At 36.7% G+C, this 27,132-nt stretch overlaps 2 protein-coding genes across 3 annotated transcripts in view; both read right to left on the bottom strand.

The window, feature by feature from the left end:
- Positions 1-17,559, bottom strand: part of ADAM32 (ADAM metallopeptidase domain 32) — a 203,511-nt gene extending 185,952 nt beyond the window's left edge. The window contains exon 1 of the mRNA XM_082374769.1: positions 15,277-17,559. Coding sequence (XP_082230895.1) covers positions 15,277-15,592 — 316 coding nt within the window. The 5' untranslated portion in view covers positions 15,593-17,559. The remainder of the gene's footprint in view (positions 1-15,276) is intronic.
- Positions 17,560-18,086: 527 nt separating this feature from the next.
- ADAM9 (ADAM metallopeptidase domain 9) overlaps positions 18,087-27,132 on the bottom strand; it is a 103,543-nt gene continuing 94,497 nt past the window's right edge. For both annotated transcript variants that reach the window (XM_082374756.1, XM_082374757.1), the window contains 2 exons: positions 21,197-21,264; positions 18,087-19,468 (listed from right to left, as the gene is read on the bottom strand). In XM_082374756.1, the coding sequence (XP_082230882.1) occupies positions 19,375-19,468; positions 21,197-21,264 (162 nt within the window). In that variant the 3' untranslated portion in view covers positions 18,087-19,374. The remainder of the gene's footprint in view (positions 19,469-21,196; positions 21,265-27,132) is intronic.

The following is a 27,132-nucleotide window of genomic DNA, read 5'->3' as shown; positions in this document are numbered from 1 at the left end:
TATTGTTTAATGGTATAAAAGAACTAAGATTTTTTAAAGCTATAGTCATATAATAAAGAGGAGAGCACAAGGTGGAAAGAAGTAGTAAGAAATAAATTTCCTTACACTCACAGTGAGGAATCACTAGTTACTACCTAAATAAAAAATTAAATCTATTATATAAAACAGATTATAAATATTCCAAATTAAGAAAAAAAAAGCATACAAACACAAGGCATCCAGAAAATAAATGAAAAGTCACATATTTTTATGTTGAAAACATTTACCAAAAAAGAAAAGCATGAAATCAGAAAAGTATGATATAAATAAGAAGCACTAAGATTAAATATCTCAGTCATATCAGTAAATGTGAGTAGGATGAAGTGACCAACCTAAAGAAAAACTCTCATACTGGAGACAGACTCTTATCAGCCCAGAGGCGGGACCAGAGGAATCTACGAAAAAACTTTACCTCATTAGTTTTCACCCATATATTTACCTTCCCAGTTTGCTGCCCTTGGAAGCCTAAAACTGCCTTCCTATGTCTGTCACTTCTCTACAAATTTAATGTTTTTTGTTGAAGATAAGCTGGAACTCAAAGCTGCCATTTTGAGTTACTTTTGGTTTAAGTTTCTCCCATGATGCATGCTGTATACATTAATAAGCTATTTTTCTGTTATCAAAAAAAAAACAAAAGAAAAATTCTCAGATTGGATACACAAAATCAAATCCCAATTACTCGGACCTCTGGTGGAATATTAAACACTGGCTTTAAACTAATAATGATTTTTTTTTTTTTTTGGCTGCGTCTGGTTGCAGCATGTGGGATCTTCATAGCGGCATGCAGGATCTTTCATTGTGACGCTCGGGCTCTTAGTTGCAGCGTGCGGGCTTCTCTTTAGTTGTGGCATGTGGATTTTCTATCTCTAGTTGTGGCACTCGGGCTCCAGAGCACACGGGCTCTGTAGTTTATGGCACGTGGGCTCTCTAGTTGAGGCGTGCGGGCTCAGTAGTTGTGGCTCATGGGCTCAGTTGCCCCACGGCATGTGGGATCTTAGTTCCCCAACCAGGGATCGAACCCACGTCCGCTGCATTGGAAGGTGGATTCTTTACCACTGGACCACTGAAGAAGTCCCCTAATGATGATTTCTGAGTACTAAAATAAGACTGTGGTCCACTTCGGGAAAAGATATATGATTAGAAGTCAGGTGATGAATGGAAATTATTAGGTTCACATCCATGAACACACTCATGGGTCTACAAGTTCATCCTATCATAATCTGCCCAATTATGGAACAGTGTGTCAAAATAGATATAATCAGTAACTTGTGGAATGCCCATCTGTCTCCCTGACCCATAGAATGAGGATTGTTATGGTAGGGAGGGCCAAATGGAAACCTCTGAATATCGCCTGCACCATCACCAAAACATTAAACCAAAAATCCTTCTATACCAAGAAAGTATATACAAGGGCAATGATTTCTGTTATTTTACTTGTTTGATCTGTGCAAATGATAGATAAGCAATAGAGAATGACAATGAGTTGTCTTAAGTGTAATCAGGTAATGATTGCAATAACAAATATTGTTCCAAATATGGTCTCTTTACTGAACCAAATCAACACAGGCATTGGCACCTGTATGTAGCCACTGATAGAAAAATGTACTGTTTTCTCTATCCCAATAAGCAGGATATTCCAGGAGCAAGTTTCCATTTTTGCTTAGTAGTGATGACAGTATACCTTCACCAATCATATTGCCTCAGATGCCTCAGATCTTTATCATCTGGTTCTTCTTCTACCTGGACCCTAAAAATCTCACTGTCTGTGGTAGATGGAATAATGCCCCCAAAGATGTCCATGTCCTAATCCCCAGAACCAGTTAGGTTACATGGCAAAACAGAATTAAGGTTGCTAATCAACTGACCTTAAAATATGAAAATTATCCTGGGTTAACTGTGGTCTTAATTTAATCACAAGGGTTCTGAACAGTAGAAGAAAGAGCCAGAAAAGAGAACCAGAGAGATGGCCATGTGGAAAGAACTCAGCCCAATACCACTGAGTTTGAAGATGGAGAAAAGGGGCCATGAGCCAAAAAAATGCAAACAGCCATTAGAATCTGGAAAAGACAAGGAAACAGATTGTCTCCTGCAGCTTCCAGAAGGAACAGGGCACTGCTAACACCTTGATTTTACCCAGTGAGACCCATTTTACAGAACTGTAAGATAATAAATTTGTGTTGTTTAAGCTATTAAGTTTGTGATAACTTGTTACAGCAACAATAGGAAACTAACATATCATCTAAGAGAAAGACCTGAAGTAGCAGGTACATTAGATGCCTTGAAGAAGCAGGTGTGCCAGAGTCTTAACACACACGTGCACACACACACACACACACACACACACACACAAATCCACCTATAATGGTCTAGTGGTCTAAACCACACTTGAAAATATCCTCCATAATAAATGGTAAGAGGCAGAACACTTGGTAGACCATTTTGGATTTTGGAGGCAATATATATCATATGTAGCTATGCTGCTTTGACCATTTTTACTGAACAAACCATAGGCTGCCAGATTTGTAAGATGCCAGAGTACTAGACTCCTCAGCTACCTGAGTCTACTGTGCAAGGAGCTCTACTGTTTTTCCTTTATGACCAGGAGAAACTATATTACACTTAGGGTCTGTGACAGAGCCTGTGTTAAGCCCCTCTAGGAGAATCACAGCAGAGTCTCCTGAGGTTTGTAAGCAAAGACGTGCCCTCATTGGTATATGCTGTGGATTGAATGATGGTGCCCCAAAAGATACGTCCACTCAGAACCTGTGGCTATAACCTTATAACCCTGCAAAGAAAAAAGGGTCTTTGCAAGGTGTAATTAAGTTAAGGATCTCAAGATGAGACCATTCCAGATTAGAGTGGACCCTAAATCCAATGACTAATATCCTATAAGTAAGAGCAGGGGAAAAGACACACAGAGGAGACAGCAATATAAAGATAGAGGCAGAGACTGGAGTAACATGTCTCCAAGCCAAGGAACGCACAGGACTGCTGGCAGCCATCAGAAGCTAGGAGAGAAGCATGGAACAGATTCTCCCTCAGAGCCTCCAAAAGTAATCAACACTGCCAATACCCTGATTTTGGACTTCTGGCCTCCAGAACCAGAAGGGGAAAAAAATTCTGTTGTTTTAAGCCACCCAGTTTGTGGTACTTTGTTATGGCAGCCACAGGAATCTAATATAGTATGTAAGTATATTTCTTTTATGAAAGCCTGTAGCTCACTATCGGGCTCTGATAGAGGCTAAAATTCAGACCATGTGATCTTCAGACTATATGATCTTGCAACCTGAACCACTCTTCACAGACTGACATCATCAGGCATTTGCAGGAGTACTAATCAAATGGAAGTGTTATATATATATATGGTTGGGTTTGAACAGGTCCTAAAAGCTTTAAGTTGCATAACCAGGTGATTAATACTCCAGTAGGCCTACTCCTATCACATTTCCATCATTTCTTAAAACCTACATTTATGGTATCCTATGACCAGCTAACTGAAGGAGGGAAAGTAGATGTATGATATGCCAACAGTACACAAAAGTAAGTCCACAGGTATAATCTTAAAAACTCATAGATAGTTGGCCCTGAAAGAGAATAGAGCGAAGTAAATTCTCCCCATAACTAGAATTTCACGTGGTACACTTACATGTCTAGTTTTCCTGTATAAGAACTGATTACATTAAATGAGGCAGAAGCAAGTTATTATGTTGTTTCTTGAAAGTTTAAGAATGTTACCAACCTTAAGAAGGGTGAATATGGATGTTAAGTAGCCCATCTAGAGGTGGACTGTGGGATACTGTAGAGAGGTTCAATCATTCAAACTATTTCTACCTTGTCTCCCTGTGCTATTAGACATTGGAAACCTAACAACTCTATACCAGACTCCACTGCAATTAAGGTGGTGGCATGTTACTAGTTCCTGCTATTCATACACCCAAAAAAGACTTAGTTGCAGAAGTGAGCATTGTCAGATGGCAGCCACGTGTGAATATCTGGTCCGTCTGACATTTGTAGTAATAGAATTATCTGGTCCTTTTGGACTGCTGGGACAGACATTCTGCTGCCTAGCCCAAACACCATAGTGGTATTTTCAATAGAATACTCTTCCGGTATAGTTCCCACAGTATCACTAGATATTCTTCCCTGCTTGTGACCCTAGCCACATTGTAGCATCTATGTAGCATCTAAACCTGACTCTTTGGTACTTTCTAAGGTTTTGTGATCCTAACATTCTTTTGTATGTGATATTATATATCTGGAAAACCCAAAAGAATCATCATAACTATTATTTTAAAAAGAGGATTTAGTAATGTGACTAGAAACAAAATTAATATATAAACCAATCATTTCCCTATACACAAATAAAATAGTTAGAAAATAACCATTTACAATAACAACAAAAAGTGTAAAATACCCATGTAAATAAATTCCTAAAGGAATATATATAATTTAAATTTTAAAAAAACTTTAAATTCTAAAATGGTTCATAAAAAAAGTCAAATAAATTGAAAGCTATATCCAGTTCTCGGAACATAAAGATAGCAATTTTCTTTAAATTAATTTATAAATTTTATGAAATCCAATGGAAAAGTCTACAGGAGTATTTTGAAACAACGTAAGATGATTCTAAAGTTCACATGCTCAAAAAAAAAAAAAAAAAAGAAATTGACCAAAATTTTCTGACAAAGATAGAGGGACGTAAGCTAGAAATAGAAGGAAATTGCCTTAACTAGAAAAAGTATCAAAAAGCAAACATTAAAAATTGTAAATTATGGAATAGTACAGAGAAATTCAAATAAAACTAGGTAACAAAGTCTATTATCACTGCCATTTTCAAAAATGTTCTGAATGCCCTAGTTAATATGATAAAATGGTAACAAGAAGGGCATAAATGTTAGAAAGGAAAAAACAATATGTCATTATTTGCAAATGATATAACTATCTACTTAAAAGTACTTAGAGAATCAATAGGAAAACTCTAAACTACTATAATTAAATCAACTGAAATAGGCATCATCAAAAAAATTTAATGAAATAGGATATATGAAAAGGTAGGCTTTCAAATCACTGGGGGAAATATAGTCACTGGATAGTGGCAGGTAGACTGAATATCCATTTGAAAACTAATTAAGTTGGATTCATACATATGTGTGTATATATATATATATAAAAAGAATAAATAAAATTTATTTATATGTTTCTCTATATAATATGTACATAAATACATATATATTCAAAATCGATTAAGATTCAAAGCCCAGAAGTCTTAAAGGAAAAGATAAACATATTTGCATACATAGAAATCTTTTTAAAATCTTTAAAGATGTAGGAAAGATTGGAAGAAAATACAAAGTATAAAAGCCAAAGGATTAACATCCATAATATGATTTATGATTGAAGGTGGCTGACTCACTACATGTTTATCTCTTCTCTCAGTGAAAACCCTCTAAAAATAGACAAAGGAAAGATGCTATCATCAGCTAAGAGGTCTCGAACAATTTTCTGGAAGATAAGCTAACGATGGAAGTGTGATCATTGTTGAGAGATTCTAGAAAAATTCTAAAACAGAAATCAGATGTGATAGATACAATAGAAAGTATTCTTTCCCATTGGTATACTTCTTAGGAACTAACTCTAGACTTAGCCATGTAACTTACTTGGGTCAACTAGACAATAGCAAATGTAACAGAAGCGAACCTGAAAAGTGCTTGTGCACTGTGGCTTGCCCTCTCACTGCCTTGGAACCCTGAAAGCACATGTAAACAAGCCTGAGCTAGCCTACAGGAGGGTGAGAGACTATGTGAAAGGGAGCCAAGGCACCCTAGCTGAACACAGTCCAACAGACAGACCAGTGCGTGAGACCATCTGGATCATCCAGCTGCCAACCAACTCAGGAGCTGAGGACAGATCCAGGAAAGAGCACAGACGAGCCACAGATTACCTAAGCCAGTTCAAACCAGAACAACAGCCCCACCAGCCCATAGAATCATGTGCTAGAACAGAGGCTGATGAAGGTGAAGTTCAGTTTTAAATAGGGCTCACTGAGAAGATGGCATCTGGACAAGGAACTGAAGAAGGTGAGGAGGGGAACAAATGAATATCTTTGGCAGACCATCCCAGGAAGAAAAAGTATCAAGTGTAAAGGTCTTTGGGAGGAACTGCCTGAAATGTTTGAAAAGCAGCAAGGGAGCTACTGCTGTTGGAGTAGCATGAGCAGTGAGGAAGAGAGTAAGGGCTGAGGCCAGAGAGGAGACAAGCTGCTGAGATCCTGTAGGGCATTACAGGTCAGAGTTAGCACTTTAATTTTTATTCTTGGTGAGATAAGAAACCATTGCAAGATTTTGAGCAGAGGGCGGACATGAGCTGACTTAGATTTTAACAAGAAAACTTTATGTTGAGAATAGGCTGAAGGATGTTGTGTTAGTTATCTATTGCTGCATAACAAATTATCCCAAAATTTAGCAGCTTAAAATAATGAACATTTATTAATCACTAGTGTCCTTAGGTCAGGTATCTGGGCACAGCTTAACTGAATGCCTCTGGCTCAGTGTCTCTCACAAAGCTGCAGTCAAAGTGTAGGCCAGGGCTGCAACCATTTCAAGGCTTGACTAGCATAGGATCCACTTCAAAGCTCATGCACTTAGCTGTTGGCAGGCGTTGGGTCTTTCCAGGCTGTTAATGAGAAAGCTCAGTTCCATGCCACACAGGCCTCTCCATAAGGCTACTCACAATATGACAACTTGCTTCCCTCAGAACAAGGGCTCAAAAAAGAGAGACTGAAAGTGGGCACCCAGGACAAAAGACACAGTCTTTCTGTATCCTAATCTCACCAGAGACATCCCATCATCCTGACCACATTTTATTCACTAGAAACAAACCATAAAACACAGCTCACATTTAAGAGGAGGGGATTACACAAGGGCGTGATTACCAGGATGTGGGAAACATTGGTAGCCATCTCACAGGCTGCCTAAGAGAGTGCAAGAGAAGAAATATAAATTTGGAGTTATCAGCATCAACATGGTACTAAAAACCATAGACTAAATAAAATCGAGTAGGGAAGGAGCCAATTCAATGAGTAGATCTTTTGTATGCTGATTCAAACAATGCGTGGACATTATTTTCTAGGTGATTACAAACTGTAAGGAAACTCATTACACTCATGAAACAATTGAAAATTTGAACACAGACTGAATATTGGGTGATAGAAGAAATCGTTAATTTCTAAGCCATGATCATGATACTGTGATTATATTTTTTGGCCATTTAGCAATATATATTGAAATGCTTAGACACGAAATGATATAATGTCTATAATTTGCTCCAAATAATATGAGAATAGAGGAAGTGGTAGGGAACGTAAAAAAGAAACAGAATTAACCACGAGTTTATAATTGTTGAACCTGAGTTCTTTACTCTTCTATTTTTGCATTTATTTGAAATCCTCATAATTAAAAAAAATTTTTAATAACATGGAGGCCAAATAGCAATGGAGTAACATTCTCAAAGTGCTATTGGAAAAATAACTGTCAGTCTGAAATTGGCTATCAAACTAAACAGTCATTCAACCGTGAGGGAGACATAAAGACATTTTCAAGTAAACAGACGATTTACCACTCAAACTCTTGATGAAAAAGATACTAAGAAGGAAAGAGTAGGGTGCTAGAAAGAAGGTAAGCAAATAAAGCTATAAACTTGTGGATAAATCTAAGCAAGCACTGACTGAGTAAACAAGTAACAATAAAGATGATGACTCATCTGGGAAACAATACATAAAAGTGGCAGTAAATACTAAATAACAATAACATGTAAGATGATAAAGGCAGTGTCTGACAACTTTCTAAGGTCATTGTCTTTTTTAGAAGAAGACACACTACTTAATTGTAGACTCTGTAAGTCAATTATACATGTTACATTAAAATTAGAAAAACATGTAAGACAGGAAATAAGATTTCTAATGATATCAGATAAAAAGCACAGTAAATAGAAAGCATAAAATATCATAAAAGCATTAAATACAAATATACTCTCCTTGAAAGCAGCATGGCTTTTCCAGTTTACTTCCTGGAAGTAAAGGGCTCAAGAGTTGTTTTAATTCTCAAATAGTCAAAAGCTTGTATAATCTGAGTTTGAAGTTTGGCAGTACACTACCATCAAAAACGTATACATTTCTCATCTAGTTGTCTTCAGTAACTTTGTCATGCAATTAAAACACATATAAAACTTTTTAAAGTCATAATTTTCAAATCTGCTTAATTTCTTTGTCCTTTATTTTCTGGATACTAGACCCTTTTCAGACAAATCATTTACAAATATTTTCTCTCATCCTGTAATTTCTTTGCCTAACTCCTATTTCTCCTTCCCTCCTCTCTCATCTCTCTCTCAACTAAGTGATGGCAACCATAAGTCAGTCTAGAAAAGTATAATGTAAGGCCACACCCTTGACTGCAATTTTCTCTAACTGAGAGTTTTTACTGAGGTTTTGTTGCTCAAACCTTTTTAAATTCCATTTCTTACTATTTGAAATCTGGAATTGGTTACCCTTTAAAGTCCTGAAAGGTCCCAAGTTTCTGGATTTATTCCCTATTAATTCGATTTGCAAACTGGTCAACTGTTTCTTGAGATTATCTCTTTCTCTTAACACTCTGACAAACTTGGGTAATGAAACCAACCTCCACTGCTAACAATCTGTTATCTAACTTCTACAGAATGTAGTCTGTCCCACAGTTTTTACCAAATGTTTTGTCACTTCTTATCATTGATTTCCATTTTTTCCAGGTGGTTTCCATTTCTTGTCACCTGATATCCATCAATACCCAGCAGCAAAGACAAGGGCATATATTTTAAGTTTATCATGGCAGCACACCACTTCAAAGCTCCAATTTCTATATTAGTCAACTTAGGCTGACCAGGCTATGGAATGGCAATAAATAAACCTTGAAATCTTGGTGGCTTAACACAATAAAAGTTTATTTGTTTTTCATGCAAAATATGATGGGAGTCACCAGGGGCTCTCATTCAAATAGTAACTCGGAGATCCAAGCTCCCTCCAAGTGGTAACACCATAAACTCAGCTCATAGCTTCTAAGGTAAATCTGGCATCAGAAAAGAAATACAGAAGAGAAATACCAGCTCTTAATTGCCTTGATCTAAAGTGATGCAAATCACTTCTTTTCAACCCCATGAGCAATAGTATTTAAATTGACCCAAACTAAATGGAAAAAGGCTCAGAAATGTAGGCAAGAAGATGGATACTTAGTGAGCACTGGGGACTTTGCCACATAAAAGGATGGGAAAAAATATGTTCACAGCAAATATTAACCAAAGGGAAGCTGACATACCTATGTTAACATTAGCACGAATAGACTCAAAGGAGGAAAAAAGTATTATTAGGAATAAACAGGGGCAGGATATAGTTAATAAAAAGAAACCAGAATGAATGCAAATAAATAAAGCTGGAACCCTACCTCACATTATGTACGAAAATTAACTCAAAATGGATCAATGACATAAACATAAGAGCTAAAACAATAAAATTCTTAGAAGAAAAGATAGGAGTAAATATACATGACCTTAGATTTGGCAATGGATTCTTAGATATGACACTAAAACCATGAGCAACAAAATTAGATTCCATCACAATTTAAAACTTTTGTGAGTCAAAGGACACTCCCAAGAAAGTGAAGACAACCTACAGCATGAAAAAAAATATTTGCAAATCATTTGTCTGAAGGTCTAGTATCCAGAATATAAAAGGAACTCTTTTAACTCAACAAAATGAACAACCTAATCTTTAAAATGGCAAAGGACTTGAATACTCATTTCTCCAAAAAAGATATACAAATGGCCAACAAGCATATGAAAAGATGCTCAACATCACTAACCATCAGGGGAATACAAATCAAAGCCACAATGAGATAACCTGTCATAACCATTAAGAAGACTCTAATCATTAAAATATAAAAGTAAAATAACATGTATTAGGAAGAATGTGGAGAAACTGGAACGCTTGTGCGCTGCTGGTAGAAATGTAAAATTGCACAGCCAGTATGGGAAACAATGTAACAGTTCCTTAAAAAATTAAAAATAGAAACACCGTATGATCCAGCAACTCCACTTCTGGACATATACCCAAAAGAATTAAAAGCAAGGACTCAAACAAGTACAGGTACATACATGTTCATGGCAGCATTATTCACAATATCCAAAAGGTAGAAGCAACCTAAGTATCCATCAACAGATGAATGGATAAACAAAATGAAATGTATATTTTTCCATATGTATTTCACACAATGGAATGCTATTCATGTGTCAGAATAAAAGGAGAAAATCCTGACTCATGTTACAACATGAATAAATATTGAGGGCAATTATGCTAAGTGAAAGAAGTCAGTCACAAAGAAAAATACTGCATAACTCCACTTACACGAGGAAACTAGAGTAGTCAAATCCATGGAGACAGAAAGTAGAATGGTGGTTGCCAACAGCTGGGGGAAGGGAAGAATGAGGAATTAGTGTTAAATGGGTACTGAGTTTCAGTCTGGGAAGATAAAAAAAAAAATGTTCTGGAGATGGATGATGGTGATGGCAAAACAAAGTGAATGTACTTAATGCCACTGAACTGTACACTTAAAAAAGGTTAGAATGAGTACAAAATAGAAATCACAGAGCTGAATACAATAACTAAACTGAAATTTTCAATAGAGGGGTTCAACAGCAGACTAGATCAAGTGAAAGAAACGATCAGCAAACCTGAAGACAGAGCAATAGAATTCATCCAATCAGAGGAGCAAAAAATTAAAATTAAAAAAAAGAATGAAAAAGAGTGAAGACAGATTAAAGGATTTATGGGACACCATCAAGCAGACCAGTATCCACATTATAGAAGTCCCAGAAGGAGAAGGAGTGGGGGTGGAGGGCAGAAAGCTTATTTAAAGAAATAATGGCTAAAAACTTCTCTCACCTGGTGAAAAAAGAAAAGAAAAATAGACATCCTAATCTAGGAAGCCCAAAGAAAACCAAAAAAAAAAAAAATTAAAGAGAACTACACTGAGACACATTATAATTAAACTGCCAAAAATTAAAGACAAAGAGAAACTCTTAAAAAGCAGCAAGAGAAAGACAATTTGTTATGTACAAGGGAACTCCCATAAGACTATCAGTGGATTTTTCAGCAGAAACCCTGAATGGAGTGGGATAATATATTCAAAGTACTGAAAGAAAGAAAATTCCACCTAAGGATACCATACCCAGCAAAGCTGTCCTTCAGAATTGAAGGAGAGATAAAGAATTTCCTAAACAAAAGTTAAGAGTCCATCACCACTAGAATGGCCTCACAAGAAATGTTAAAGAGAGTTCTTCATACTGAAACAAAAAGACACTAATTTTAAAAACTAAACATATCCTTACCATATGATCCAGCAATAGCACTCCTTGGTATTTACCCAAAGGAGTTGAAAACTTATGTCCACACAAAAACTTGCCCACAGATATTTATGGTAGCTTTGTTCATACCTGTCAAAACTTGAAAGCAACCAAGATGTCTTTTAGTAAGTAAATGGATAAATAAACTGGTATATACAGACAATGGAATATCACTCACTGCTAAAAAGAAATAAGCTATTCAGCCCTGGAAAGACATGTAAGAACCATAAATGCATATTACTAAGTGAAAGAAGCCAATCTGAAAAAGGCAACATACTGTAAGATTCCAAATATACGACATTCTGGAAAAGGCAAAACTATGGAGACAGTAAAAAGATCAGTGGTTGCCAAGACTTAGGGGAAAGGGAGAGATGAATAGATGAAGCACAGAGGATTTTTAGGGCTGCGAAACTACTCTGGGGGATACATGTCATTATATGTTTGTCAAATTCCATAGAATGTAAAACACCAAGAGTGAACCCTAAGGTAAACTATAGATTTGGGGTGATAATGATGTACCAGTGTGGGATCATCAATTCTAACAAATATACCACTGTGGAGCAGGATGTCTATAGCAGAGATTGTACATGTGTGGGGACACGGGTATGTGAGAAATCTCTGTACCTTTCTCTCAGTTTTGCTATGAACCTGAAACACTCTAAAAAATAAAGTTTATTCATTTTTAAAATGGTTGAAGATGGTAAATTTTGTTTTGTATATTTTACCACAATTTAAAATAATTTTAAAACAAAGGTATAAAGAAGATGTGGCACATATATACAATGGAATATTACTCAGCCATAAAAAGAAACAAAATTGAATTATTTGTAGTGAGGTGGATGGACCTAGAGTCTGTCATACAGAGTGAAGTAAGTCAGAAAGAGAAAAACAAATACCATATGCTAACACATATATATGGAATCTAAAAAATATATATATATATATTGGTTCTGAAGAACCTAGGAGCAGGACAGGAATAAAGACGCAGACGTAGAAAATGGACTTGAGGACATGGGCAGGGGGAAGGGTAAGCTGGGACGAAGTGAGAGAGTGGCATAGACATATATACACTACCAAATGAAAAATAGCTAGCTAGTGGGGAGCAGCCGCGTAGCACAGGGAGATCAGCTCGGTGCTTTGGGACCACCTAGAGGGGTGGGGTAGGGAGGGTGGGAGGGAGATGCAAGAGGGAGGGGCTATGGGGATACACGTATATGTATAGCTGATTCACTATGTTATAAAGCAGAAACTAATACACCTTTGTAAAGCAATTATACTCCAGTAAAGATGTTAAAAAAACAAACAAACAAAGGTAACGCATTTAAAAAAAAACAGATGGGTAAAATATCCATTAAAGTTCAAAACAGACCAATGGATTTTAACATAACATATTAAGAAAAATTCATTGATATGTTTTAGATTCCACATTGCAACTAAACTTTACCATTTATCAAGTCTGTATTTGGTGTAGTTTCCAAAGAGGAGTACTGGTAATTACCTGAAAAGGCTCATAAACTACTCCCTTTTCCAACTACATAAGCTGGATTTTTTTCATATACTTCAAACAAAACATTTAGCAACAGACTGAATGTAGAAGTAGATATGAGAATCTAGCTGTCATCCATTAAACCAAACCTTCAAGAGATTCACAAAAATGTAAAACAATACCACTCTAAATTCTTTGTTTTGGAAAATATAGTTTTTATTTTTTAAATATGTTACTTACGTTAACATATAATAGGTCTATTACTGTAACTGAGCGGGACCCTATGGGGCTTTCCCAGGACAGACCTCCCCCACCCAATGTCCTCTGCCTGCCTCCTGTCTGTAGAAAAACTTTAGTCAAAGAATAAATTCAATCAGAGAAGTGAAAAAAAAAAAGCAGAACCAAAGGAAAGCAGTCAAACAAGACAAAATAATAATAGTTTAGCCATTAAACAAAGTCCAGGACCTTTAGTTCCTCTTCAAGACCTACAGATAATATTCTGAGCCATGTCCTTTGAGCTGTTTTGCAGACACTGAAACCCTCACCAGGTGGGAGAAGTTAACTACATAATGACCAAGACTGCAGCCAAGGCATAAGCCGCTCCATCTTGCACAATTCCAAGAACTGGCCTCAAGGAAATGGGAACCAACCCTGGAACTGAAGATTAACTGAACTTAAAACAATAAAGATGACACTGATGAGACCACCACATGACCAATTTCAAGATGATTGTCAGAGCTGACTGTGCTGTTCTTCACGTCGTAGCCCCCTCCCTCTGCCTATACAACCCTCAAACTCCCCTTTCAAAGCTCTTGCCCCCTAATCAACAACCAAGCTGGTTTTTGGACACGAGTCTACCTTCTCCCCAGGTTGCCAGCCTCCTGAATGAAGCAACCTTTCCCTTCCTACCAATACCTGTCTCTCGAGTACTGGCTTTCGAGCCACGAGCAGCCAAACCAGAGTTCAGTAACATTACTGTTATTTTTTAACGAATTAATAAAAATTCTTAAATTTCTACATTAATTTCTAATATGACAAATACTGACGAATATAAGCAAAACATAAACAAAAGCTCTCTGAGAACTTCAATAATTGTTACATTTTTGTTCATTTCTTTGCTGAAAGAAACATTCCGAAAAGTTTCAGAAACACTGTATTTAAATGTTGCAGGTGTTATGGTGAAGGTGTGTCCCCCCCCCCAAATTTTCCTATTGAAGCCCTAACCCCCAATGTGATGCTATTTAGAAATGGGATCTTTGGGAGGTAATCAGGGTTAGATGAGATCGTGAAGGTGGATCTCTCATGATGGGTTTCGTGCCTTTGTAAGAAGAGACAAGTGAGTTTGCTCCTTCTCTCTGCTCACAAAGAGGTCACGTGAGTACACAGCAAGAAGGGAAGGGTCTACTAGCCAAGAAGAGAGACCTCACCAGATCCCCACTATGAGAGCACCCTGATTTCAGGCTTCCTGCCTCCAGAACGGTGAGAAGATAAACCTCTGTGGTTTAAGCCACCGGGTCTAGGATATTTTGTTGGGGGAACGGGGGGCGCAGTCCGAGTTCAGCAGTGTAGCATGTAACAGCAAAATGACTGGAAACAATCCAATAGTCCTTTAATAAGAGAACTGGCTGATAAATTGTGGTACCTCCAAGCCACAGAACACTATGCAGATGGGGGAGGAGAAGACAAGATATTCCATGTACTGACACAGAATGGCAAGATTCAGAACAGTGTATAAAAAGAGAAAGAAAATAAGAACATATCTTAAAATTTTACTTGCATCTAAATCCCCCCCTAATATATTTAAAAATTTTGAGGACTCTCTGTAACTGTTCCCCGCATTGTCACAATGTCAGCAATCGAATATTTTTTTGGTATTGCAGGACAAGTTATTGAATGCAGGACAAATTATACTGGAACAGATGATATCTGAGGAGACGCAGTTTTCTGGAGTCTGAGTAGAGTTCGTTAAGTTTCTGGGGTGCTTCTGAGCGCAAGAAATTGTGAGGTAGTTTTGTGAGTGCCTAACAGACCTACAAAAAAAGGCTGCCCCAAACCCAGATTCAGAGAGTCAGAGCGTCAGAGATTTAGTCCTTGAGCTTATTAAAAGTATCTTCCTCTCTCATGAGTCAGTTCTGTATCCCTACGGAGCGCCTAAAAACGGCTCGGTTTCCTGACTGGCAAAAGAAACCTAAAAGCAGGGAAGGGCGCCGAGTTTTCAATCGAGTCGGGGCGCAGTTTGACCCAAGCAGGTACGCGTGGGAAGAAGGAAAAGAAAAATCTTCCTCCTCCCCATACCGGAGTAACAAACAGGGCATCCTCGGGCTTACCGGGTCTTGACGTTAGCAAGCCACGGAACCCCGCTAGCAACATCATTAGGCGGAACATTGCGTGACTCCTGGCTTCGAGCGGAGACTTGAGCTCTACTGCCGTTCGCCGTCCGTGAGCGGCGTTCTCGCGAGGCTGCGGCACCTGCCGGAGCGCCCGGTACTCAGCGCCCCGTCCACCAATCGCCTGCAGGGCACGCCCCCCTTTATAGTCGTGCGTCCGGGTCTGCAGGGCGTTCTTTTCCCAGCAGCCCGCTGTACCCGATGGCCAGTTCGTCTGGAGGTCCCCGACCACCCCAGCAGTCTCCGTCGCGGTCATCGTCCCCCACAAACCTTTCGCTTCGTGTGGATGGACCTAAAAGAACTAACATATTTATTGTGCGCTGTTTTGTATCAGACACTACTTGCTGAATTTAAAACTACGCGCATACGCACACAAACACACACACGAATTATACATCCGTATTTCCTAAAGCTGAGGTTTTTTAATTAAAACAACAACAACAAAAATCCAGATAGATTTTAAAACGATTCCAAGGAAGGGAAAAGTGAGTAGATTTTGGTATCTTCGGAAAGTACCTGCTATGGTTTTTTTCCATACCCACTACCCAAATATACCTTGTAACCAGGCTGTGTCTACTTTTGCCTCCAATCAAAAAGGTTCTCCCCAAACCGTTGGCTAAAATTCATGTGATGGCCGGCTCTTGTTCAGTAACTTCTCAGTACAGTAAACATTCATTCATGTAATGAATGAAATGGACAAGATTCTTGCCCATAATTACAGTACATACGTTCCAGTAGAAAATTCTAGCCAAATTCCTCAACATAGTATTCAAAATTTTCTAAATTCGGAGCCCAGGCGGCTGCCTCTTTTCTTCTATCCCCAGTGCTAGGACTACTTATGACTTCCGGTCTTTCCTGAATGAAAATTGCCTTATTACCTTGGACTGCAATGCCTCCTCCCTCCCAGACTCACCCCCCCAGTCTCTACGTATATGCAATATCCTTTAATTCTTTTCAAATCCCCAAGAATGAGTTAATCTCTCACACCAATTAACAGAACGGCAGATACACAAACTAAAAGGTCCCGTGGTGACACAGAAAAGTTCATTTGGGGAATCACCACATCTAAACTCACAGATGAGATGTGATTTTATGGATGCATAGGATTTCAACAGGGTAATCTAAGCCTGCAAAAGAATATCATGAGCATAAACACGGCAACAAAAATACAACTGGCCTCTCGGTATCCACGGGGAGATTGATTCCAGGACCCACTGTGGATACCAAAATCCCCAGATGCTCAAGTCCCGATGTTGGTACTCCGATTTCCGTACCTGCAGATTCAACCAACCATGGATACTGAACTATTTGCCACTTGCGGTTGGTTGAATCCACGGATGTGAACCTTCAGATATGGAGTGCCACTGTATTTTTATTGGAAAAAAAAAAGCTTGCAAGTGGATCTACGCAGTTCAAACCCACGTGGTTCAAGGGTCAACTGTATACACATAGCTTGCATCTCAACAGGAACAAAAAATGCTAGACTAACACTTCTTTTAGGGGGTAGTTGAGCCAAAAGCTGGTTTCATCTTGCTTCACAGCATTAGAACCGTTACAGTAAATGCTTAGACTTGTTAATTAGTGGTAAGTACTTTGAATGAATTTCCAGTTATTTCATTTCTTTGTTATTTCCTTCTCCGCAACCTTTCCTGTTTAAATCTTTTAAAAAGCAGACTTTATGTCATTCTTACTTGTGTATATGGCTCTCTCTATAATGGGAGGCATGTCCCATCCAGAACTTATATATCACAGGACCTAATGACCTACTGTGTTACCTGCAAGATGGTAGAGTTTCAGTAAACATTTGTAGAATTTAATAAAATCTGACCTGTGCTTAGAAAACCTAGATCATGTTTTACTATATGGTTAGAGACCCAGACAGCTGCCTGATAGAAAGGGAAAATGCAATACCTCGAACAAGGTAATAAGCTTGTGAACACAGTCATACAGCGACACCAAAGTTACATACAATTTATCCTTGATTATTAAAACATCTTTAGCAGATGGAAAAGAATACCTTTAATATTTTCAAATTTTTAAGTGGCATCTATGACCAAGAAATTTTACAATTTTTAATAACAATCCAAGATAAAGACAAACCTAAGTGAAAAGAATATAAAATATGTAAAAATATATATAAAAGCAAAAGAAGTTCAGACTGATCAATAGTCTTTTAGAAAAACTTTCTAAATATTCAAAGATCCAAGGAATTATCTAATTCTGAAAAAAGTTGTAAGTTGCATAGTTAATATATTACCAACTGTGAAATTTCAGTGATATGAATGACAATTGCAAAACTGTGCAAAAACTGTGGGACTATCTCAGTGACAAACACAAACATTTTTGGTCGTATATTAATTCATTCAGAGATTTAAATTGAAATGAAGAATCTTTATTTGGGACTGTTTACAATTTTTAACAACTACCTGATTGTTAAAATAATGTACCATCTTCTGAAGACAGATATGTGTCTTCTTCAAAACCAATCTGTTTTTCTTTTTAACAAAAAGCCACTGTTCACAATTTGGCAGAAGTCTGGAAAATTAGTGAGATAGTATCTGTAAACGTTTGACTAGTAGTTTTACCTAAAACTAGTATAATGTTTTAATTAATAAGTAGCTGAGTATTTAAGAAATTACTGGGCAACACAAATCAGAATTTCAAGTATTTTATTTATTGTAAATCTTATGTTTGTATATGTATGTATACACAAACCAAAAATTTTTTAAAAACTAAAGAAATTCAGTTAATAAACTTATTAATAAACTTTATTATGAAAAATTACGAAAAAAAATTTAGGTGCTTAAATTTTTATCATTCATACCATTTTTTCCACAGTAAAAATTCATTTTTTATCATAGCTGGGAAAATAACTCACAGATACCACTAACTTTTTTGCACTTATCTAAGAAAACTTTTTCTTCCTTCCTTTCTCCAGCCTAATTTCTTTAAAAATATTAGTGTCAACAGAGACATTATCAAGCACACCTTAGTAAATGTAAACATTCTAAATTATATTAATAGCAATCTTTGAAGTTTCAGATTTTGGACTTAAAATTAAAGTGCTTATGAAATTCTCAAGTGGTTTTATGGTAGCTCAATTGATTGAAGATATTATAATTGTTCCTGCTTTTTATTACAGCCAAGAATCAACAGCGTATCTGATTAGTTCTATTAAATACTTCGTACCTTAAGGTTTATAATTAATTTAAAATAATGCTATTGTAAAAGGATGCTATGCTTTAACGTGGTTCATAATAGAAATTCTATTATTAAATTAACTTTTCTAATATTCATTATCCATAGATAGATCCACAGAATCTATTACCCATAGAATCCATAGAATCATATATCCATAGAATGTTCATTAAAATGGAAGATAATAACTGTGTGTAAGTATACACATACACACTTTTAGTGTGCTTTTGCACTTTTAAATTTGTCTTATGATATCTTAATTCTGTATTTTGTGCATTCTTCTGAAAACAGAGTATTCCTTTATTCATGTAGTGAATGAGATACACAAAATTCTAGCGTGTGATGATTATTAGTCTGTGCAAGATTAAAAATATTAGATATTAATTGACAGCTAATTAGTTTTCACAGGTATTAGATTATTACATGTTCAATCAGAAACTACATTAATGATAACTAAGGTCAAAATTCAGAATTACATTTAAGCACATAATGACAAAACTGAAACCAATACAGTTAATTTGAGAATCATTACAATAACGTGTTCAAATAACATAATCCATGTCAGGTGCATTAACCTCACAGATTACTGAATAAAATGGATTCAGTAATGGAAATGAAAATGTTATTCTAAATTCCCTGGCTTTACTGCATTTCTTCTATTTCTCATTTCCCACTACTCAAGTTCTGTTTTTCTGTATTAATAAAGTTTGTTTTGTGGTATTTTGTTTTCATTCATAATTGCAGCAGGAAGAAAGGCTTTTCAAGAAAATATCAGAAAAAAAACGTATCAGCTCAGTTCCCTGAAGATGTCTGCAAAATGAAAGGTTAAAAAAAAAAAAATCAAGTGAGGGAACTATATAAAGGAGGTGGAGGGGCAGGACGAGCAGGAATTAAATTTCCCTGAGATGATACTTTCGGTTGTGGTGGAGGCGGCCTGTGAGGGGGAAAAAAGACAGTTAATCGTATGTTTCAACCATATGAAATAATGCTACCTTCATTACAAGCCCAACGTAACACCATTCTTGACATCACTGACAATTCTTAAGGGTACATTATATTCTGAGATCATTATGAATCCGGTATGTAATAGTTAAAAGTCTCCAATCGGAGTCGAAAATGGAGTAACTACCTTAAAGTCATGCTAGTGTCTAATCAACAATGTACAAAGGTTCTGATGTATATGTTTTTAAAAAGGACGGTACATGAAATAGAAAAGACAAATTGTAAAAGACAAGTGAAGATACTATGTGAATTAAGCACCTCTTGTCCTGTTAGGATTTAAGGGGAGCAAATCACAACTAAGTATAAACCTTACATACATATATAAAGCTGAAATTCCAGCTCTCTCAAATATAATTTCCACCCCAAGAATTAAACCTGCTATGACTTCTATACCTGTCCTTCTCAGTTCTCATGCTTTAACCTGTGGATACCCTTCCTTAACTTCTTCATCCAATTCTAGTATACCTCTATTCCAATAACATATTAGAACTTCACCTGGTGAATATGTGTCTCACAATTTATATATTCTGCCCCTGATGCTCAGTTGAATTTCAGTACACTCTCACTGCATAATAAAGATTATACTTGAGGATACTACTCAGTGTGCAATTCAATTGTAATTTGAAGGACTTCAGCGGGGAAGGAGGGGTGAGATGTATTTTATGTGATGCAAAATGTTATAATAAATTTTCTCCTTTCTTGCTGATGTTACGCCCATCCACTGAGTCTTTTATTTTTCTTGTGTTTTTCAGTTCTAGAATTTCCATTTAATTCTTTTTTTAGGTTTTTAAGTTCAGCACATCTAGTTCTGTGCTGAAATTCTCAATCTTGACTATTAATTCCGTGACGTAATCGTCATAGTTACTTTAAAGTCCATCCCTGATATTAACTGGATACCCTCTGAGTCTGCTTTTCTTGGTTTTAGTCACATTTTCTTTTCTTATATGTTTAGCTTTTTAAACTGGGGGCCAAACATTAAAAAAAATAATAATAAAACTGTAGGAAATAAGTTGAGGGTCTGATTCACCCTTACCCCAGGGTCCCAACACAAAGACTGGGATATTTGCCAGGGTACCACCTCCTTGACAAGGCTCCAGTCTTTGTCCCCTCATCCCTATGAGTTTGTTGAAAGCTCTCCTCAGCTTCGTATCCTCTCACGTTCAGAATAGGTAGATATTTACAATCTAGGATGAAAAATGGTCCCAAAAGCTGAGATTATCTCTGGACTGCCTTCCTCTCCTGGACCATAGTCCCATAATCTCTCATTTCCTTGGTAGTTTTCTGATGCCTTCAAATACATATTTTCTTATATTGTCTAGCTTTTTTCTAGCTGTTCCTAATAGGAAGGCTGGTTCAGCCTATCTGATTTCCTGTTGCTGGTTATTTTAAAGGTCGTTGCTTCTGAATCTTACAGACACCAAAGGCTACAGCAGCTGTTGACTGTCTTGTTTGGGCTTCTTTAAAATTTCATTCCGACACTGCATTAATATGATAAAACTTATATAAAAGCTCTTAAAAGTTTTTCTGCAAATTGTGTTCTATCTAAACTGTTAGCAACAAATACCTTGTCCTAAATTAAATTAAAAATACAAGGGAACTATTTAGACATTAACCCTGGGTTTTATTTTGGTCAAGTAATCTAAGCAAATTCACTTCAGACCTTGATGGGAACTGCTGAGGCTGCTTGGCTGCATACGTTGGTACTGGAAATCTGTTTGCATATATAGGCTAAAAAGGAAAAAAAAAAGTTATTACCACAGTGCACTCATAATTATATTTTCTATAAAGTTTATTTTCTATATAAAAGTAATCAATCTATTTAAAACTCAATGAATAGATGACTAATAATGTTGACATTTTAAAATACTTTGCTTATTCAACATGTCTTTGTTACTGAGTGTAGAATATTTAATTCTTTTAAGATTGTATATATTTTTTAATAGATCTTTATTGGAGTATAATTGCTTCACAAAACCGTGTTAGTTTCTGTTGCGCAACAAAGCGAATCAGCCATATGCATACCTATATCCCCATATCCCCTCCCTCTTGCGTCTCCTTCCCACCCTCCCTATCCCACCCCTCTGTCATCGCAAAGCACCAAGCTGATCTCCCTGTGCTATGCTGCTGCTTCCCACCAGCCAACTATTTTACATTCAGTAGTGTATATATGTCGATGTTACTCTCACTTCGCCCCAGCTTTGCCCTCCCACGCCATGTCATCAAGTCCATTCTCTATGTCTACCTCTTTATTCCTGCCCTGCAACTAGGTTCATCAGTACCTATTTTTTTTTAGATTCCATATATATGCGTTAGCATACGGTATTTGTTTTCTCTTTCTGACTTAGATCGCTCTATGACGGACTCTAGGTCCATCCACCTCACTACAAATAACTCAATTTCGTTTCTTTTTATGGCTGAGTAATATTCCATTGTATATCATGTGCCACATCTTCTTTATCCATTCATCTGTCGATGGACATTTAGGCTGGTTCCATGTCCTGGCTATTGTAAACAGTGCTGCAATGAACATTGTGGTACATGACTCTTTTTTCGACATCTTTATCGGAGTATAATTGCTTTACAATGGTGTTAGTTTCTGCTTTATAACAAAGTGAATCAGTTATACATATACATATGTTCCCATATCTCTTCCCTCTTGCATCTCCCTCCCTCCCACCTTCCCTATCCCACCCCTCTAGGTGGTCACAAAGCACCTAGCTGATCTCCCTGTGCTATGTGGTTGCTTCCCACTAGCTATCTATTTTATGTTTGGTAGTGTATATATGTCCATGCCACTCTCTCACTTTGTCACAGCTTACCCTTCCCCCTCCCCATATCCTCAAGTCCATTCTCTAGTAGGTCTGTGTCTTTATTCCCATCTTGCCACTAGGTTCTTCATGACCTTTTTTTTGTTTTTGTTTTTTCCTTAGATTCCATATATATGTGTTAGCATACTGTATTTGTTTTTCTCTTTCTGACTTACTTCACTCTGTATGACAGACTCTAACTCCATCCACCTCACTACAAATAACTCAATTTCATTTCTTTTTATGGCTGAGTAATATTCCACATCTTCTTTATCCATTCATCTGTTGGTGGACATTTAGGTTGCTTCCATGTCCTGGCTATTGTAAATAGAGCTGCAATGAACAGTTTGGTACATGACTCTTTTTGAATTATTGTTTTCTCAGGGTATATGCCCAGTAGTGGGATTGCTGGGTCATATGGTAGTTCTATTTTTAGTTTTCTAAGGAACCTCCATACTGTTTTCCATAGTGGTTGTATCAATTTACATTCCCACTAACAGTGTAGGAGGGTTCCCTTTTCACCACACCCTTTCCAGCATTTATTGTTTCTAGCTTTTTTGATAATGGCCATTCTGACCGTCATGAGGTGATATTTTATCGTAGTTTTGATTTGCATTTCTCTAATGCAAATGATGATGTTGAGCATCTTTTCATCTGCCTCTTGGCCATCTGTATGTCTTCCTTGGTGAAATGTCTATTTAGGTCTTCTGCCCATTTTTTAACTGGATTGTTTGGTTTTTTGATATTGGGCTCCATGAGCTGTTTGTATATTTTAGAGATTAATCCTTTGTCTGTTGTTTCATTTGCAAATATTTTCTCCCATTCTGAGGGTTGTCTTTTTGCCTTGTTTATGGTTTCCTTTGCTGTGCAAAAGCTTTTAAGTCCCATTTGTTTATTTCTGTTTTTATTTCTGTTACTCTAGGAGGTGGGTCAAAAAAGATCTTGCTGTGGTTTATGTCAAAGAGTGTTTTTCCTATTTTTCCTCTAAAAGTTTTATAGTGTCTGGTCTTACATTTAAGTCTTTAATCCATTTGGAGTTTAATTTTTGTGTATGGTGTTAGGTAGTGTTCTAATTTCATTCTTTGACATGTAGCTGTCCAGTTTTCCCAGCACCACTTATTGAAGAGGTTGTCTTTCCTCCATTGTATGTTCTTGCCTCCTTTGTCATAAATTAGGTGCCCATACGTGTGTGGGTTTTTCTCTGGGCATTCTATCCTGTAGCATTGATCTATATTTCTGTTTTTGTGCCTGTACCATACTGTCTTGATTACTGTAGCTTTGTAGTATAGTCTGAAGTCAGGGAGCCTGATTCTTCCAGCTCCATTTTTCTTTCTCAAGATTGCTTTGGCTATTCGGGGTCTTTTGTGTTTCCATATGAATTGTAAGATTTTTTGTTCTAATTCTGTGAAGAATGCCATTGGTAGTTTGATAGGGATTGCATTGACTCTGTAGATTGCTTTGGGTAGTATAGTCATTTTCACAATATTGATTCTTCCAATTCAAGAACACGGTATATTTCTCCATCTGTTTATGTCATCTTTGATTTCTTTCATCAGTGTTTTATAGTTTTCTGAGTACAAGTCTTTTGCCTCCTCAGGCAGGTTTATTCCTAGGTATTTTATTCTTTTTGTTGCAATGGTAAATGGGAGTGTTTCCTTAATTTCCCTTTCTGATTTTTCATTGTTGGTTTATAGGAATCCCAGAGATTTCTGTGCATTAACTTTGTATCCTGCAACCTTACCAAATTCATTGATTAGTTGTAGTAGTTTTCTAGTGGCATCTTTAGGATATTCTATGTATAGTATCATGTCATCAGCAAATAGTGACAGTTTTACTTCTTCTTCTCCAATTTGTATTCCTTTTCTTTCTTTTTCTTCTCTGATTGCCGTGGCTAGGACTTCCAATACTATGTTGAATAAGAGTGGTGAGAGTGGTCATCCTTATCTTGTTCCTGATTCTAGTGGAAATGCTTTCAGTTTTTCGCCATTGAGTATGATGTTTGCTGTGGGTTTGTCATATATGGCCTTTATTATGCTGAGGCAGGTTCCCTCTATGCCCATTTTCTGGAGAGTTTTTATCATAAATGGGTGTTGAATTTTGTCAAAAACATTTCCTGCATCTCTTGAGGTGATCATATGGCTTTTATTCTTTAATTTGCTAATATGGTGTATCACATTGATTGTTTTGTGTATATTGAAGAATCCTTGCATTCCGAGATAAATCCCACTTCATCATGGTGTATGATCCTTTTAATGTGCTGTTGGATTCCGTTTGCTAGCATTTTGTTGAGGATTTTTGCATCTATGTTCATCAGTTATATTGGTCTATAATGTTCTCTTTTTGTGATATCTCTTTCTGGTTTTGGTATCAGGGTGATGGTGGCTTTGTAGAATGAATTTGGGAGTGTTTCTCCCTCTGCAATTTTTTGGAAGACTTTGAGAAGGATCGGTGTTAGCTCTTCTCTAAATGTTTGATAGAATTCGCCTGTGAAGCCATCTGGTCCTGGACTTTTTTTGTTGGAAGATTGTTAATTATGGTTTCAATTTCATTACTTGTGATAGGTCTGTTTATATTTTCTAATTCTTCCTGGTGCAGTCTTGGAAAATTGTACCTTTCCAAGAGTTTGTCCTTTTCTTCGTGGTTGTCCGTTTTATTGGCATATAGTTGTTTGTAGTAGTCTCTTATAATCCTTTGTCTTTCTGCAATGTCAGTTGTGATTTCTCCTTCTTCATTTCTAATTTTATTGATTTGCATCCTCTCCCTTTTTTTCTTGATGAGTCTGCCTAAGGGTTTATCAAGTTTTGTTTATCTTCTCAAAGAACCAGCTTTTAGTTTTATTGATCTTTGCTATTATTTTCTTCATTTCTATTTCATTTATTTCTGCTCTGATCTTTATGATTTCTTTCCTTCTACTGACTTTGGGTTTTCTTTGTTCTTCTTTCCCTAGTTGTTTTAAAAGTGTATCATTTATTTGAGATTTTTCTTGTTTCCTGAGGTGAGATTGAATTGCTATAAACTTCCCTCTTAGAACTGCTTTTGCTGCGTCCCATAGATTTTGGGTCGTCATGTTTTCATTGTCATTTGTTTTTATGTATTTTTTAATTTCTTCTTTGATTTCTTCAGTGATCTCTTGGTTCTTTAGTAACGTACTGTTTAGCCTCCATGTATTTGTGTTTTTTACAGTTTTTTTCCTGTAGTTGATTTCCAATCTCATAGCGTTGTGGTCAGAAAAGATGCTTGATACGATTTCAATTTTCTTAAATTTTCTGAGGCTTCTTTGTGACCCAAGATGTGATCTATCCCGTAGAATGTTCCATGTGCACTTGAGAAGAAAGTGTATTCTGCCACTTTTGGCTGGAATGTCCTAAAAATATCAATTAAATCTATCTGGTCTATTGTGTCATTTAAAGCTTGTGTTTCCTTATTTATTTTCTGTTTGGATGATCTGTCTCTTGGTGTAAGTGGGGTGTTAAAGTCCCGTACTATTATTGTATTACTATTGATTTCTCCTTTCATGGTTGTTAGCATTTGCCTTATGTATTGAGGTGCTCCTATTTTGGGTGCATAAACATTTGTAATTGTTGTGTCTTATTCTTGGATTGATCCCTTGATCATTATGTAGTGTCCCTCCTTATCTCTTGTAACAGTCTTTATTTTAAAGTCTATTTTATCTGATATGAGTATTGCTACTCCAGCTTTCTTTTGATTTCCATTTGCATGGAATACCGTTTTCCATCCCCTCACTTTCAGTCTGTATGTGTCCCTAGGTCTGAAGTGGGTTTCTTGTAGACAGCATATATACGGGTCTTGTTTTTGTATCCATTCAGCCAGTCTGTGTCTTTTGGTTGGGGCATTTAATCCATTTACATTCAAGGTTATTATTGATATGTATGTCCCTATTGCCATTTTCTTAATTGTTTTGGGGTTTTTTTTCCCGTGGGTCTTTTTCTTCTCTTGTGTTTCCCGCTTAGAGAAGTTTCTTTAGCATTTGTTATAAAGCTGGTTTCGTGGTGCTGAATTCTCTTAGCTTTTGCTTGTCTGAAAAGCTTTTGACTTCTCCATTGAATCTGAATGAGATCCTTGCTGGGTAGAGTAGTCTTGGTTGTAGCTTTTTCTCTTTCATCGCTTTAAGTATATCCTGCCACTCCTTTCTGGCCTGCAGAGTTTCCACTGAAAAATCAGCTGATAACCTTATGGGGATTCCTTTGTATGTTACTTTTTGTTTTTCCCTGCTGCTTTTAATGTCTTTCCTTTGAATTTAATTTTTGTTAGTTTGATTAATATGTGTCTTGGTGTATTTTTCCTAGGGTTTATCCTGTATGGGACTCTCTGTGCTTCCTGGACTTGGGTGACTATTTCCTTTCCCATGTCAGGGAAGTTTTCCACTATAATCTCTTCAAATATTTTCTCAGACCCTTTCTTTTTCTCTTCTTCTGGGGCCCCTATAATTCGAATGTTGGTGCATTTAGTGTTGTCCCAGAGGTCTCTGAGATTGTCTTCAATTCTTTTCATTCTTTTTATATCTACTCCAGGGCAGTATTTCCACCATTTTGTCTTCCAGCTCACTTATTCGTTCTTCTGCCTCAGTTATTCTGTTATTGATTCCTTCTAGTGTATTTTTCATTTCAGATATTGTGCTGTTCATCTCTGTTTGTTCTGTACTTCTTCTAGGTCCTTGTTAAACATTTCTTGTATTTTCTCAATCCATGCTTCCATTCTATTTCCGAGATTCTGGATCATCTTTACTATCATTACTCTGAATTCTTTTTCAGGTAGATTACCTATTTCC

The sequence above is a fragment of the Balaenoptera borealis genome, assembly GCF_965194805.1.
Source record: "Balaenoptera borealis genome assembly, chromosome: 21".
Classification (NCBI taxonomy): Eukaryota; Metazoa; Chordata; class Mammalia; order Artiodactyla; family Balaenopteridae; genus Balaenoptera; species Balaenoptera borealis.
The sequence above is the reverse complement of the archived record's forward strand: the minus strand, read 5'-3'. Positions and strand labels throughout refer to the sequence as shown.